General features: G+C 37.6%; 1 protein-coding gene across 1 annotated transcript; it reads right to left on the bottom strand.

Moving 5' to 3' along the window:
• Positions 1-218: 218 nt before the first annotated feature.
• LOC140505269 (interleukin-18-like) lies at positions 219-16,544 on the bottom strand. Its single transcript, XM_072611092.1, has 5 exons — positions 16,432-16,544; positions 9,491-9,613; positions 6,021-6,152; positions 2,269-2,405; positions 219-1,179 (listed from the first exon to the last, which is right to left on the bottom strand). Exons 2-5 carry the CDS (start codon positions 9,603-9,605, stop codon positions 958-960), a joined length of 606 nt encoding a protein of 201 aa, XP_072467193.1. The 5' UTR covers positions 9,606-9,613; positions 16,432-16,544; the 3' UTR covers positions 219-957.
• Between the last annotated feature and the right edge of the window lie 384 nt (positions 16,545-16,928).

Genomic DNA, 16,928 nt, shown 5'->3' with positions numbered 1-16,928 from the left:
TGAGCATTTAATAAATGCTCATTGAATTGAACTAAATCCTTAATATACCATCATTCCTCCAGGTAATTTATTCAAGTCATTTCTCAGACCTCTTCTGGAATTCAAATATTTCTGCTAGGATGTATTAAGTTTATATTTTAAAATTCTCCCATTAGATATTTATGGTTCATAATATCACTATTACATATCAGAAGAAAAATTCAATGCTACCATCACAGTTGCTACTTTAATTATAATTTAATGCAACTTATTTTTTTACTTATAGATCTTAATATACTTTATATTGTTACCCACTTCCCTGGGAAGTTTTCAATTGAATAATTGAATAATAACAGCATTTAGCTGTTAAGAACCACAATGTGATGCTATTTTTTTTAAGGTCCTATACAGCTCTAAAGTTCTATGATGATTAAAAAATTCCAAGAGAAATAATTTCTGGGTAATTTAATCATTCTGCCAATAAGGCCAGCACATTTTTTAATAAAAGGGTGGTCATTTGCTGTCTCCCTTAGACCAAAGACTCCACATGATGGTGGGCTCACGGTTTATATGCCCTGAAGAGTACGTGTTCCTGAGGGGTACCAATCAACTCTGATTGGTTAACACAATGGGAGGTGGACCATATTACATTGAGGGTTTCAGGGATGTGACTTGGGTCACCCAAATCTTGATCAAAGGGACTTATTCATTTCCATATCACCTGCCTGACAAAAGGAAGAATCAACATTTTTCCAGAACTGTCTGAGTAAGCAGCAATGAGCAGGAATGTATCCATTACCCTAAAATCAGAATTTCTTTTACTGTCTGATTAGATCTTGGTCTGCATAAATCTTTAAGAGAGATTTTCCATACTGGATGGTTTCTGGATGAAGAAGTAGAAAAGGGTAAAAACCTTGGTCCTGATTCAGTAATTAGTTATTAAATACAAGAGAGGGCAGCTACTCATTTCTCATAGTTCTAACAGTTTTCTTTTCTCTTACAAGTCATGTAAGTGAACGTTGTGGATGCTTCCTCACTGTCCAACTCTTCCTTTAAAACCAGTTTGTTTTCTTCACATGCCAGGTAATGTTCTGGGTATAAGAATGACTTGAATTCTAACTTTTTTCTGCCTACAACAATGTTTAGCCAGAACAAGATATTGTTGTCTCCATCTTCAATCTTGTCTGGAAAATCACTGTCCTATAGGAAAGAAGAAAGAAAAACATCCCAGATGTTATAATATTGGATCATAGCCTAAATGGGAAGAATTACATGTATATACATTATATAGAACATTATTGAGGTTTAGGGGGACCCCCAAATGTTGAGGTGCATGGTATATGTGTGGCGAGCTTGTTCCCAAAGAATTTGTTCAGGCTGAGTTCAAATCAAGTAAAGGTGTTTATTTCAGGTAACGCAACAGACCAAATAGACTCCTCTGCCCCTTAAGACAGATGTAGCTTAAGGGAGTCCCCAGTTTAAAAGTGGGGCCAGCCCCTCAAGGGAGACAGCCAGTTCAAGGAAATGGCTCCTTAAGGGAGATGCCCACTAGTCAGGAGAAGATAGGCATTCTTGTAGAGGAAAACCTGCTGTGGATGGGGAGGTGAAGTGAGGTATTCAGGCGCAGAAAGGTGAGGTAATCAGAGACATATAGGCAAGGGGGCAGGATTAATTCTGAGTTTTGCTTATATCTAGGCACCTTGGTACTATGTGAACCTGGTCAAGTCATTTAATCCTATTTGTCTCAGTTTTGTCACCTGTGAAATGAGCTGGAGAAGGAAATGGCAAACTACACCAGTATCTTTACCAAGAAAACCCAAATGGGGTCACAAAATCGTACATAACTGAAACCACTGCTACCTGAGCTACTTTATGGCATTTTTTCCTTTGGCACATTTACCTTGCTAATTATCTTTTATTTGGGTTGTTATTTAAATGAGTTCACTAAGAATTAACTTAAAAGCAGGATTCATTACTGAAAACAGCAAGTGATGCTTTCATTCTTTCTTCAGACTAATAGGGCAACTCACTTTATAGGTTGTAATCCATGATGGGTGTGCCAGTTAATTGTCATGATGACCTGGGTTTTGATATTGGTACTAGACCCACCCCACAAGCAAGAGGTAAGTGTCATTCACTGACTTGGCAAATGTAGGTGGTCCTCCAGTATTATAATTCTTTGTCTCTTGCTCTTAATTCTCTGGACATTGGTTTTAGACTGAGGAACTGGGAGTTATTTCTAATGTTTTCCTAGAAATGAAAGTAAGAACTCAAGAGATTTAATCTTACCTTAAACTGAAGTTCTTTATCACTTTTACATGTTAGAAGATAACTCTTGTTTTCACCCCTCACCGAGATGGCTACTAAGGGTGTTGAGCCATCGCAACCATAATACTGCAGCATAAATTTAGTCCAGGGTGCATTGTCTGAGATTTAATGTTTATGAATTAGAATTATTTTGAGTAGAAAGACTTCTCCCCCTTCAGATTTGAACATTTAGTGATAATTATCAAGTCCTTCTAATAGACCTTTCTTCTTGATCTTACATTGTGTCTTTATAGTTGAGGTGGACCAGAATATATTTATCTTGCCATGGCTACTTCATACTTCTTAATATATCATGAAGAATGCATGCAAACAATCCTAGAGTCTGTTCCAGGTGCTTTCTAACCTTAAAAACCCAATCTGGGCCTTTGCCTCACTTCAGAATTCAGAACTCTTATGTGACACTTGTGTTTCTTAGTCTTTCTTGTTGAAACACAATTTGATATACATAAGAACAGTCAAAGTATCATTCTCTTTGTGAATCAGATTCGGTTGAGTAGAAAGTTCAGGAAATTGACTTTTTTTGGGGAGATATTTTAAGGATATAGCTGAAGACAAAAACCATCTAACATAATTGTGGGCTTCTCTTTGGTTTTGCTTAGAAATTTTTCTAGAAAATTCTGTATCAGCAGCCATACTGCTGGGGACTCAAAAGGAATGAAGGCCTGGTTGGAAGCCATAGGTAAGATCTTGGCATGGTGAATTTTGTCTTATATCTTCCCTAAAAAGGAGAATGTTCTTCAGACTAGAAGTAATAGATCAATTAAAAGCTGTAAAGAAAACATAGATCCCCTAAAAAAACTCTCAAAAAAATGAAACATTTTAAAAAATTTGCTTCAGTCTATATTCAGATGCCATCAGTTGTTTCTCTGGGATGGATTCTTCATCATAAGTTCTCCAGAGTTGTCTTGGATCATAGTATTGCTGAGAAGAGCTAAGTCATTCACAGCTCATAATCTCATAGAATTGCTGTTAATGTGTACAATATTCTGGTTCTACTCATTTCACTCTGCATCAGTTCATATATATCTCTCCAGTTTTTTTTCTGAGAACATCTAGCTCATCACTTCTTAGAGCACAATAGTATTCCATCACAATCACATACCACAACTTAATGTGAATTATTACAATAGCTTCCTAATTAGTATCCCTGCTTTAATTTATCCTTCACACAGTTGCTGAAGTAACCTTCCTAAAGCTCATGTCTGATCATAATTATTAGTATAACAGTACATATATGTTATTAAAAAATAAATGTATATGGGGTATGCAAATTTTTTTAAAATTTGGAAACCACGGGTATAGATTAATGTAGATAATACTATTATGTTCTGCTGGTCAGACTATACATAGAGTACAGTGTTTAATTCTTGGCAAAGCATTTAAATTTCTTATTGTAATAATATTAGAAGAGTAAACCAACATACTAACATTTCCATGTAGTATCAAGGAAATATATAATCTTTACTTCAAGGTTCTTTGATTTGATTTGGTCTGGGTATTCCCTCCATGAAGGTAGATTCCTCATTAGGTGGTCTTTCTTAGTTGCTGTGGCTGGAAAAACTCCTTTATCAAGTAACCAACTTTCTGGTGATTGAATTTCTCCAGACTTAGCAAGTCTGGTACTTAATGTCAAGTTCCCATGACTGCTAAATACCAGGGTCCTTTGACATCTGAACTGGGGATGGGCAAAGTATTTTAAGAAGAACTTTTTAAAACAAGAATGCATCTAGAGGACTGATGAGCAGCATGGAAAGGGGTCTGGAGACCGGGTCATCTGAGGAATGGTTGAACAAATCAGGAATGTGTAACCTTAGGAAGAGATGACTAAGCAGGGGTGGTGGGAATAGGGGAAATAGATGGAGATGATAATGGTCTTTAAACATCTGAATGGTTGTGATATGTAAGAAAAATTTACCTCATTTGCTTGGGGAGAATGAGAAGGAATGGGTAGAAGATACATGGATATAGATTTTAGATAGAAGTTTCTCAGAAAAATACTGAGTTTTAGTGAATTGAAACCTTGATATGCTTCATCAACATGATGTGGCAGTCAACAACCCAAATGTAATCATAGGTTGAATCAAGAGAGGCAAAGATTCTAGATAAAAAGAATCAATATTCCCTCTGTACTTTGCCTTGATTAGACCATATTTGGAATATTATGTTCAGTTCTGGGCACCAGAGTAAGAATGCTGATAATAGCTGTGTAACCCTGGGCAAGTCACTTAACCCCAATTGCTTTAAAAACAATAACATTGATAAGATGATGAGTACTCAGACGAGAGCAACTAGGATAGCTAAGGATCTTGAGTCATATGAGGACTGAAGAAATTGGGAATATTTAACTCAGAGGAGAATATTCAAGGTGGGCATACTTGCTATGTTCAAATATTTGAAGGGTTGTCACCTGGAAGAGCAATCAGATTTTCTGTGCTTGACCCCAATGAATAGGGCGAGGAGCAATGGATTTGCAGAATTCCAAAAGAAATAAGTTTAGACTTGATCTCAGGAACTGGAATGGGCTGCCCCAGGAGATGGCAGGTTCTTTGGAGGTTTTCAAGCAAAGAATGGATGTGACCACCTTTTGGGTATACAATGATTCCTTTCAGGTATGGGTTGGAGTAAGTGGTTGTTGTGGTCTCTTCTGACTAAAAATTCTGCAAGTCTCTAACTGGAGTTATTTGAAAATGTAGAGGGTTGCCTTATGAAGCAGTGAGTTCCTTGTCACTGGATATATTCAAATAGAAGTTTGGATAATCATTAGTAAGGAATGTTAATAGAAGGGCTTCCTTTATTAGATAGGAGGGTGGGGCAGGGTTAGCTAAATAAACAATTGTGACACTTCCAATTGGAAGATTCTTTGATTATAAAAGCATAATTATTACAGATTGCTGTGTAAAATAAATTGAGACTCATAGCTTTGTTGATTGGGTCATGCTTGCTGCATGTACTTTACACAGGGAAGAATAGCGATGTGTAAGAGCTTCGGATTCTCAAATGAAGCCCCCAGGAGTATGTTCAATAATCAAATCCTCCAAGGACAAATGGACATCCAAATGGAGTTTGGTGTGACTATCATTAAATCAGACCGATTCCTGTATCTTTCACTTAAGGTTTGGGTCTAGCAGGGCTTTGGGACTTAAGTGACAAAATACAGTTTGAAGAACAAAGATCTTGGGGGATAAGGTGATGAAACACAGCAAGATCCCTAAGCTGGAGGTCAGGACAATTGGGTTGTTAATGCCAGTTCTGCTCCTAACTGGTCATTTGATCTTTGGCAAGTAACTTAGCTTCTTTAAGACTTATAACTTTATATCTGAATACAGATTGAAGAATACTTTTAAAAAAAACTTTATTTTTCTTGAGATCTTTTTTGGTCTGTGTTTTCTTTTACAACATGACTATTATGGATATGTTTTGCATGACTACACATATATAACCTATATTGAACTGCTTGCCTTTGCAATGAAGTGGAGTGGGGAGGGAGGAAAGGAGAGAATTTGGAAGTCAAAGTTTTAAAAATGAATGTTAATTGTTTTTACATGCAACTGCGGAAAAATGAAATAGTAAATAACTTTCTAAAAAGACATGAAACCTTACATTTCTTCTAGGAAAGTTATTTTAGCATTTGTAAAATGACAGTTTGGATTAATTTTCTCTAAGACCTTTCCAATGTTAGGATTTTCTTGATTTCTACAAAATGAAAACCATACCTTCAATCTCGCCATCAGACATCTCCTCAAATATGGCCATTTCTTTCTTTTTACTGAAGAAGAGAACTTTTTGTTCTGAATTTTTTAACATGATGCAAATGGGCAATCCAGCTCTTTTGAGTAGTGCTTCACCTATTTTAAATACACAACATAAGAAATGGGAATTTTTCACATCTACCATTGGACCTTAGGCTTAATTTTTGTCTAGTTACAGAAGAATGGATCACAAAATTTCTTATTTCTTTGAACTCTTGCACAAGATAATCATAGGTATGGAAAAAAGTGAATTCTTTGAGGAATCTGAGTGACTGCTTCCACAATACCAGAGAGAACAGAGGATGCTCTTTACCATTTTGAAGGCAGAAACCATTTTTTATTTTTGCCTTTATGCTGTCAGTGCTTTGCACAGTCTCTTGTGCTTTGCAGGCTCTTCATAAATGACTGTTGAACTGAAGGACTGCTACTTTAAGAAAAAGGCACCTAAATAATTGGAGAAACTACCCATACTCAAGAGCCTACAGGAACTCAAGGAGGCACAAAGTTTGAGCAGTGGAGAGAGAATCCTCTCCCTTTCTTATAAAGATTTATTGGCTCCCACAATGCCTTCCCTCTGAGATTATCTGCTATTTAACCTATATATTTCTAGGGCCCATAGGAGCAATTAGGCAGCATCATGAAAAGAGTGCTGGGCCTGGAGTCAGGAATTCTAGAATTCAAATCTGGCCTCAGATACTTCCCAGCTATGTGATCCTAGACTAGTCACCTCTATTTGTCTCTGTTTTTCATCTATAAAAGAGGGATAAAAATAGCCCCTATCTCCCAGGGTTGTTATAAGGATCAAATGAGATAATAATAATAAAGTTTGCCCCATTATAACGTGAGCTCCTTGAGAGGAGGGAATGTCTTATGCCTATCCTGACATCCCAGAGCTTAGGACAATGTCTGGCACAGAGTTGTTCAGTTGTTTCAGTTGTGTCCAACTCTTCACGACCCCATTTTGGTTTTTCTTGACAAAGATATTGGAGTGATTTGCTATTTCCTTCTCCAGTTCATTTTTACAGATGAGGAAACTGAGGCAGAGGTAAATGACTTGCTTGTGGTCATATAACTAGTATCTGAGGCTGCATTTGAACTCAGGTCTTCCTGACTCCAGACCCAGTGCTCTGTCCACTTTGCCTGGTAGGCACTTGATAAATGCTTTTGGACTGACTAACGAATCAAAACACAGCAATGGATACCTCTTATTCTATGGGGGTATATTCCTGAGTACAGTACTGGTAAAGGTGAAATCTGAAAAAAGTATGGAAGGTCAGGTTCCCTCTGTGGACATATTCCTTTCTGTGTTGATGCCCTGACCCCAAAGTCAAATATCATGTACCTGGATAGTTTTTCTGGACATTCCAAAGAACCCATGATTTTTCACTTGGATCAAGCACTGATTAGCAGCACATAGTCAAAGTAAAAAGGATGAATTTTGAGAGTTGGAGAATTTCCACAGTAACAAAGAGCACTTGGCCATAATCTCCTCTCTTCTTGCCCCCTGCAATACCCTCATTTTCATACAGTGGGAGTTACACTGAGCCATATGACCCACATCCCTTTCTTGGAAGGAATCCAGCCTCTCCAACCAGATCTGTGCCACGGGGAACCAATTTTTCTCAAGGCTGAGCAAACTGACAAGTCTAGAACCAATATTTAGAGAAATAAAGTCATACTTTTTTTTTAGCTTCAGGGGAAAAAGTTAAATCCTGAATGAAAAGAAATATATTTTCATTTCCCCTCACCCTCCTCTTGTGTTCCCTTACTGTTTTGTTTCCCCAACTGGCCCAGTTTCCTATAACTTCTGTAGTTATGTACAATTTCTTTTAGGGAAATTTGTCCAGAGAACCAAATGAGTCCCAACAAATGAGACACTAAGGTCTGCCATCTTGAGAAACAGAGATATGATATTTAAAATTAAAGTTTTGTAAATTATAATTTTCAGATTTCTTATAGGTAAATGGAAATGTCTATGAAATAATGGCTTTGCTCTTTCAATGACTCAATATAGGGGTAGAAGTGGGTGGGGAATGAAAAGCTTTCTATACAGTCTTTAATGGCAGTGGTTCTCTGCTGCAATGAGAAGACTCCATTTGTACTGGCTAACACTTCCAAATATAGGTATCCTTCAGTTTCGTAGAAGTTTATTTAAGAGAATTCTAAACCAAAATTCTAAACCATGCATGGTATGTCATCCATTTGCTAAGGAACAGCACATCTCCATCTGTAATTAGATGCTGCTGTCACCAGGAATTCCTAGATCCTCCCTCTATCGTGTGTGTATGTGTGTGTATGTGTGTGTATGTGTGTGTATGTGAGTCTCTAGGGGCCAAAACTTTTTCAAGTGCACCAATTCTCCTATGTCATAGTAGAACTTGATGGGGAAAACTGAGATTCACTTAAGAGAATAATTATAATGGTTCACTTAATATTACATATTTTATAATGTACTATCATGTAATATAGTACAATATACAGTGTGCTACCTCATAATATAGTATCATATACAATGCACTACTTTATAAAGAACACTGTGTAGAATACTTGGTATGGAGTCAGGAAGACCTAAGTTCAAATGTCTGAAGTCAGACATTTACCAGCTGTGTGATCCTTGGCAAGTCAATTAATTTTGTTTGCCTCAGTTTCCTCAAATGGGAAAATAATAGGTCCAACCTCCCAGGCTTATTGTGAGGATCAAATGAGATAATATTTGTAGAGAATTTAGAATCTGGCACATAAGTGCTTCCTTCCTATTTTATACCACACTACAGTTTATAAAACATTTTCCTCATGATGGCCCTGTTAGATAGGCAGCACAATTACAAAGACTAACTACAATAAACCACTTAAAAAAATGGTGCGGCTAGATTCCAGATAATTCTTTTGTTTAGATTTAAAACAAATGTAAGGGGCTACTTAATTTAATTTTGTTGTTGTTATTCTGAAGTTGAAAAATAATTAATATGAACATTTTCATATACACAGAAAAGAAAAAAGATTTTACATGAAAGCACAAATTTCTATGATGTATAACTTACATTTAAAAATGTATGTGTATGTATACACATATATACCTGTGTATACACGCACATATATGTATATATAATATACATGTATATTATATATGTATGTAGATATACATATATAATATACATGTATATAATGTACACACATATATATAATATTTATCATTTTGGTTTCAGATCTGCTCTGTTTATAGGGTTCCTCAGTTCTCTCCCGTGTATTAAGAAAATACTCTCTGTGCCCAGCCTTTCCTCCTTCCTCCTGATTCATCGTTATTGCCACTCCTAAATTTCTCTCTCCCCTCCCCACACCTTAAATAACAAAACCAAAACAACCCTTAGAACAAATGAGGCAGTCCAATCAAATCCACAAGATGATCATGTCCAAAAGTATCTATGGCTACTTACCACTGAGGCAGCTTGCATCCTCTCTAAGTTTTGACTCCATAACGTGGGCAAAATCCAGATCAAAGTCTGCTTCTGGGGCACAGGCCACTTCTGGACAGTCATCTACAGCTGCCATCTTTATACCTAAAGAAAGTGGAGACCATGCTGCTGAAAGATAACCAAAGTTCTTTTGACATATTATCTCCCAACTGTTTTTCCAACTCCTATTTCTTAGAGCATTTTTTTGGTTATCATTTTGTCTTCTTTCCTGTTATAGCACTCTATTATTTAGGAATATTTCTTATTCTCTGAGTTATATTGTAAATTTCTTGAGGGCAGGATTATCTTGTTTTTTCTTTGTGTATTCCCAGCACTCAGTACTGTGCCTTGCACATGGAATGTAGGTAGTTAATTGATATATTTTTAAAATTTAAGTCATTACTTCACTTAAAAGCCTGGATATTTAATATACATTTGTTGAATACAAATATACATTTATTTATATTATTTATTTTAATATACATTTATTTAATTTCTTGGTTATGTAATGGGTTTCTCCTAATAATGCAAACACTCTTGCCACATTCTTAAAAGTGAAATTCCTCATGTCCGAGATAAGTACAGGCTTCTGGCATCCCTCACAGTAGCTTATAAATTCTTTTAAGGCAGAACAAGATCATGTGTCTCATTCATATTTTGAATGCTTGACTTTCAGGCTTTAGCACTGTACTTTGCACATACCATTCATTTGATAAATATCTGTTAAATGAACAAATGAATGAATCAAAAACAATTGTATGAATGCATTTCTATCAAAGTGGAAATATCACATTTTTTCCTGTTTTGTTAGGGCAAAGAAGTCAGTAAAACAGAAAGTACTGGGTATCTGAAGAGAGTGGATCAGATTCCAGAACAAAGGTGAGATCTGAGGCACCAATCACAAACTTCAAGAATTTCACAATTATTAGACAAAGTCCAAGTTGGAAGGGACTTCAGGCCCAATCTGTACCTAAATAAGTATAGACAGGAGTACTGTATGTGTGGTTCACATATGTACAAGAATGGGCATCTCTGAGAAAAATTTTAATTCCTACCAGGAGGGGGCCTGAGGCTGCACACTCTGCTATCTCAGAGAGACAGAGGGTACTGGATAGAATTATATGTATCTGTTCCCTTAAATATCATTAATCTGGGAGAGGTAACTTTAGGGTTCAAGCTCAATTCTTGCTCTCAATTAATTTATGGGGAAAGCCACCGCAGTCCCAAGCTTGGTACCCAAGGCTTGATGCCCTTCCCACCAGATACCAGTTCTGCAATGAATATACATAACAAATAGCAAAATTTATGCAAGTTGATAGCAAAACAAAAATTAGAGAAAAATATATGAAATATATAGCAGACAATATAGATTGAAAGAGTTCTCCCATTGAAAGCGGGATATTTCAATTCAACCAAGGGAGTCGTAGATTTCACTCAGCTGGAAAATTCCCTGAAGTCTCTAGAATAGTAAGCTGGGAATAAAGATGTGTTAGAGATTGCCAGCTCCTTTTATGTGGTCAGCATCTATCTCTCCCTTCCATGACCTGGAGAGAAGTTGGAGTGGTCATCTTTTCCCTTAAAACTGGAAGCCAGAAGAGCCCACTAGAAGTCCTCCCAGCCAGGATCTCTCTTCTTTCTTGCTCTTGCCAACTCTGCTGTGCCCTTCATGTTGGTGCAGGGCATTGATTTCCACAAATGGAGAGAGTCCCACATCAATGGATTTGAGGGCTGACAGAAGAATTCATGCTGCCACATCTCAGACAAATGGCTATCCAGCCTCTGCTTGAATGCCTCTACATGATGAAGAGTGTACTTCTTTCCAAGGCAGCCCTTCCCCCTCTGGGATAGCTCTAATTCTTAGAAAGTTCATTTTAAAATTAAATCAAAGTCTGCCTTTCTACAACTTCTCCTCTAGTTCTTTCTAGTTCTAACCTCTCAGGAAAAGCAGAAGAAATCTATAATAGTTTCCCTTTGGTATAATAGTCCTTAAGACAGTTCATATGTTTCTGCAAATCAGCCCTGTTACCTTCAGCTGATTCTCATATGGCATAATTTTCAGTCCCTTTGCCATTCTAGTGATCACCCTTTGAATGTTGTCCATGCTTGTCAAAGTCCTTATGAAATGTGGTGCCCATGACTAGACACAAAAGTCCAGATGTGGTCTAACCAGCACTCTGATTTCCCTCCTTCTGGACACCGTGCTTGTTTTGATGTAACTTAAGATGTGAATGGATTTTTTTTTTGACTTTCATGTCTCAAGGCTGAATCCTGTTGAAGCTACAATCCACCAAAACCTGTAGGTCTTTTTCTTATGAACCATTATCCACAGGCTATCCCTACGTGTGCAGATAAATAGAAACTATGGTCAAAGGTCCTTCATATCCTTCATGGTTGGGAAACTTCCCTTGTGGCAGAACATCTTGACCTGCCCTCTCCTATCTTCCCTGCTATGCTTGCTGCATTTATAGCAAGTTCAATAAAAAGGTTTTTAAAAATCAGGACAAACATCAAATAAAGTAGGAATTTCTTTATACAACATAGAATTGAAAAAGATGATTGAAAATGAAAAAATAGGAGATATATATGAATACACACACACAAACATAAGTATACACACACAAATACGCATACACACTTGCTTTATATATAATAAGCATTTGATAAGGTCAACCTGGAGTTTTCAATGTTTATTTGTGCTTCTTCCTAGCCTCCTTTTGTCTCTTCTTTAAAGGAGATGCCTCAATAACCTTTTTTTCTTTTTCTTTTGCTATTCCTTTTTTTTCATCTTATGCCCTCTATAACTCTCCCCCATGAAAAAAGAATCAAGAAAAACAAAGCCCTTAGATCAAAAATGAATAGTCAAACCCCATACTGTCTGAGTCTAAAAACATAGGTCTTATTCTTCATCTTGAGTCCGTTACCTCTCTGTCAAGAGAGATAGGTAGCAAGCTTCATCTGTCTTCCAGAATCTCAGCTGGATATTGGTTAAAATTCTCAAAGTTTTTTTTCCCTCTGTAATCTTGTTATTTTATAAATTATTCTTCCAGGACTACTTTCACTCTATATCAGTTCATTCAGGTTTCCCAAGATTCTCTGGGATTATTTCTTTCATCATTTCTTAGGGCAAAATGGTATTCTATTACATTCTTATGCCAAAAATTGTGCAACTATATTTTTATACCTATGTAAATCAAAAGAATCTCACAGGTGGAAATGGAATTTAGAAGCTACTCCATCCACTCCACCCCTGAAGATGACCTTTTATAGTATCTCTTCCAGGTGGTCATCTGCTTGATCAAACTGCAGATGAAGATCACCTTCAGTGATGGCCATTGAAAATTACTTGAAGATCACTCTATTTTGAGGAAACTAATTCCTCTTGTGGGTGTCTCTAATTATTAGGAAGGGTTTCTTTCCAATGAAACTGAACACCAGCCTCCACCCATTGCTCCTAGTTCTGCCCTCTGGGGCCAGGCAGAACATGTCTAATCCTTCTTTTAATTCACACACCTTCCTATATTTCCTTATCTAGGCTAAAATCCCACATTTGCTTCAAGTGATTCTGGCACAGTGTATAGTCTTCTGTCCCCTTACCATCTGGTTCTTCTTTGTATTAGTCCAGGTTTGTTGACAGTCTTCCTAAATTGTAACCCCATAACCAGGGTGCTTCAAATGTGATTTGATCAAGGTAGTGGAATACCTGCATAATTCTGGTCATGATAAATATATTAGCATGGCCCAAAATGGCATTAGCTTTTTTGATTATTAAATTTCATTGTTGCTTCATTGAGTCTGCAGTCCACTAAACCTCCCAGACTTTTCTCACACAATCTACTGTCTGGTCATGGCTACTCCATTCTATATTTGTTTTGATGATTTTATCTTGATTTATTTTCATCTAATTAGAACCAGCTCATCATCCTAACTTGCTGAGACCATTCTTGATCCTAACTCTATTGTCCATGTTGATTGTGTCGCCTGAGTTTTTGATAAATAAGTCATCTGTGTTCTCATCCAAGTCATTAGTAAAATGCTCATCAATCCAGAACCAAGAGGAGATAGTTGAGGATCTTTAACAGTGACTTCCCTCCAGTTTGGCAATAGTCATTAATTCCTGTTCTTTGGGGTCAGACATTCAACCAGTACAAATTTACCAAACTGCCTAGAGAGCAGAGTTTCGACGAGAATGGTATGAAATAATCAAATATTAGTTTGATCGCTGTGCTTATGGAGATTTGAAGCTCCTAATGGCACTCAGAAGATTGAGGACCCTCCCAAAGGATAGCTCCCATAGTTCTCCTTCATTTCTCAAAACTCAGCTTAATCACTATTCTCCCTCCTTACCCTTTAGTCTCAGAAGATAAGGAATCCCTACTATTTCCTTAGGCTAATTTTTCAGCCTGTGTCTTTGAATCTAGCTTCTCCTCCAGGACATTCCTCCAGCAATCATCTCTCTCTCTCTCTCTCTCTTGCATCTTCAGTCTCTCCTTCTCTACTGACTATTTCTCCTCTTCTTACAAACATGCCCAGGTTTCCACTATCTTAAAAAAAAACCAAACTTTTCCTTAACTATACCCAGTTGCCACATCTCTCCTGAGTACTGAGTTCTTTAAGACTGAATTACCTATTATATGCTCAATAGTCTGTTAAGAGTCAGGAGGGATACAAAAGGTGAATCACACATGAAGATAATCCAGCTTTTGGATTAGCATTGGATAGTGGCCTGGGTCTGAATTCTGTCTCAGACACTAGCTGTGTGCCTCTGGACAAGTCCCAACCTTCATGGGTCCCAGGGAAGGGATAGGTTTGATGACTTATTAAGTCCCTTCCAACTCTAAATCTATGATCCCCGTGATATTATGACCTCTTTATCCTTACAAGAGAGCTGGATAGCAAGTAGGATAGGTATAATTATCCACATTTTAAAGATTAGGAAAATGAAATGGAGGAAATTGTTTCTTGCCTAAGAACAAATAGCTAGTTAATTGTAGAGCCAGGTGTAGTAGATGCATTTGTTCTACGTTCCTGACTCCTCCCACCGTGTGGTGTCAAGATCTATTCCTAGAGAAGCCTAACATCTAGTGGAGAAGAAAATATAGATGATTTTTTAAAATTTTGTGCAACAGATTGAAGTTCAACAAAGATTGAGAGTGAGGGGAGAGATCAATGTGAGTTAAAATTTTAAGGGAAGCCTTTGTGTGGTAAAGATGGGACCTGAGCTGGGACTGGAAGAATGAGAAGAATTTCAGTAGGAAAAGTCATAGTAATGGCATCTTCTAGACTGAGTAATGGCATCAGCAAAGGCACTGGAGAGAGATAGATCAATGTCTAAATGATGCAAGAGGGTCATCAGAAGGCAACAAGTCTTACTGGAATGGAGTGTTCTCGCTGGGGAACAGATGAAGATAAAATACGAGTGAGGGGGGCTGTGATTTAAGTTGACCTCCGATGCCAGGGTGAGGAGTTTGGACTTAAGTTGATAGACAATAGGGAGGCATCATAGGTTCTTGAGGAGGGGAAGGGCATTATGTAGATGATGGATAAGGAAGGTTAGTATGGGAGCAGTAGGCACAGTGACTGGAGAAGGGAGAGGATAGAATCAGGAGAGTAGCTAAGAAGCTGTTGCAGCAACTCAGGCAAGTTGATGAGATGTAAGAATAGAAGGGGGAAGGGAAGAAGCATTTACATATTTGCCAGGGACTGGGCTCAACACTTTACAAATATTTTTTCATTTAATGTAATAAAAATAGCTAAGATTTAGATAGCACCTACTAGGTGCCAGGCACTGTGCTAAGTGCTTTACGATTATTATCTCATTTGATTCTCACAACAACCATGGGGCAGCTAGGTGGTGCAGTGGATAGAGCACCAGTGCAGGAGTCAGGAGGACCTGAGTTCAAATCTCACCTCAGACACTTGACACTCACTAGCTGTGTGACCTTGGGCAAGTCCCTTAACCCCAATTGTCTCATCCTGCGTCATCTCCAGTCATCCTGATGAATATCTGGTCACTGGATTCAGATGACTCTGGAGAAGTGAGGCTGGTGACCTGCACAGCCCTCCCTCTCTCAAACAAAGTCAAGTGTGAGTCACATCATTATTTCTCTGATGGAATGATCTTCTTCGGCAATGAAGGATGAACGTACACAACAACCATAAGAAGTTGTTATTGTGCTGTTTTGTCCTCATTTTACAGAGGAGGAAACTGAGGCACACAACTACTAAGCATTGCTAAGAGGCATGGCAAGGTGGGTTACATTTCCAAATAACCAGCACAGCCTTAACTATCCTCATTGAAACAACAAATGCACTTCTTCCTTCTCAAGAGTTCACATTTCTGTCTTTCCTGATAATGGCTTTTCTTGATGGCTATGATTGAAGGCACGATGGATCTAGGAAAAATGGATTCTACTCCTGGTTCTTTCTCTAATTAGCTGTGCTACTTTAGGCAAAGATACTTCACCTCCTGGGTCTCAGTGTCCTCATCTGTAAAAGGAAGGAGTAGGATTGGATGATCACTAATATCCCTTCTAGCTCTCTAAGTTACATAATTTATAGCCTTTCTGACCCTATGTGGCCATCAATAAAATCAGAGGTTTGTACTAGACTATATCTAGGGTCCTCTTCACCTCATTCTATTAATCCAGGTTCTCTTTCCTCTGTCAATATTTCTGGAAAAGGAAATAGCTAGTTGGCACTTCTTATGTAAGTCTAAGAATCTGGTAAAAACAGACAGAGAAGGACAAGGATATTTAAGGAACTCTCAATCATCCTGTACCCATTTGTGAATTAAGTAAGGGATATAGATGACTGTTCCCTCTGTATCTATCTGCCTTCACAGTTCATGGACTCCTATGACCCAAGATCTATAGCATAGAATTCTAACACCTGTACTTTCCCACTGAGACCCACTGAGTGCCTACCTTCTGCCAGGTTTCAGTCCAGTTTCCAGGTGCAGACTCAGTACTCCGATCTCTGTGGAAGAGTCTCCACAAACAATGAAATGACTTCTCTGGAGGGCCTTATAATAGCTGGTCCAGTGGGAGGAGACTAGAAAGGTAAAGTGGGTGGAGATTAATATTCACAAATGACATGAATCTGCCTTACTTCTAGCGCCATGAAGGAGAAGAGATCAGAAAAGAAAAAGAGTGCAGAAAATAGAGATAAATCTTTTTAATAAGTATTTTATTATATTATATATTATTTATATAAATTATGCAAATATATTTATATGTAAATCTGTGATTTTTTTTCATGTAAAATCATTATTGTATTGAAAAAGGCAGCATAGGATAGTGACCTGGATTTAACATGGAATCTTGTAGGTAGAGTTAAGACCTCAGAAGTCACCTAGTCCACTTCCACCTGAAGCATGTCAGGGAAATAAGTGCCTCTGAACACAGCCCATTTTGCTTTCAGT

This window comes from Notamacropus eugenii, chromosome 5 (assembly GCF_028372415.1).
Source record: "Notamacropus eugenii isolate mMacEug1 chromosome 5, mMacEug1.pri_v2, whole genome shotgun sequence".
NCBI lineage: Eukaryota > Metazoa > Chordata > Mammalia > Diprotodontia > Macropodidae > Notamacropus > Notamacropus eugenii.
Note: the sequence above shows the minus strand (reverse complement) of the source record. Positions and strands in the feature narration are given on the sequence as shown.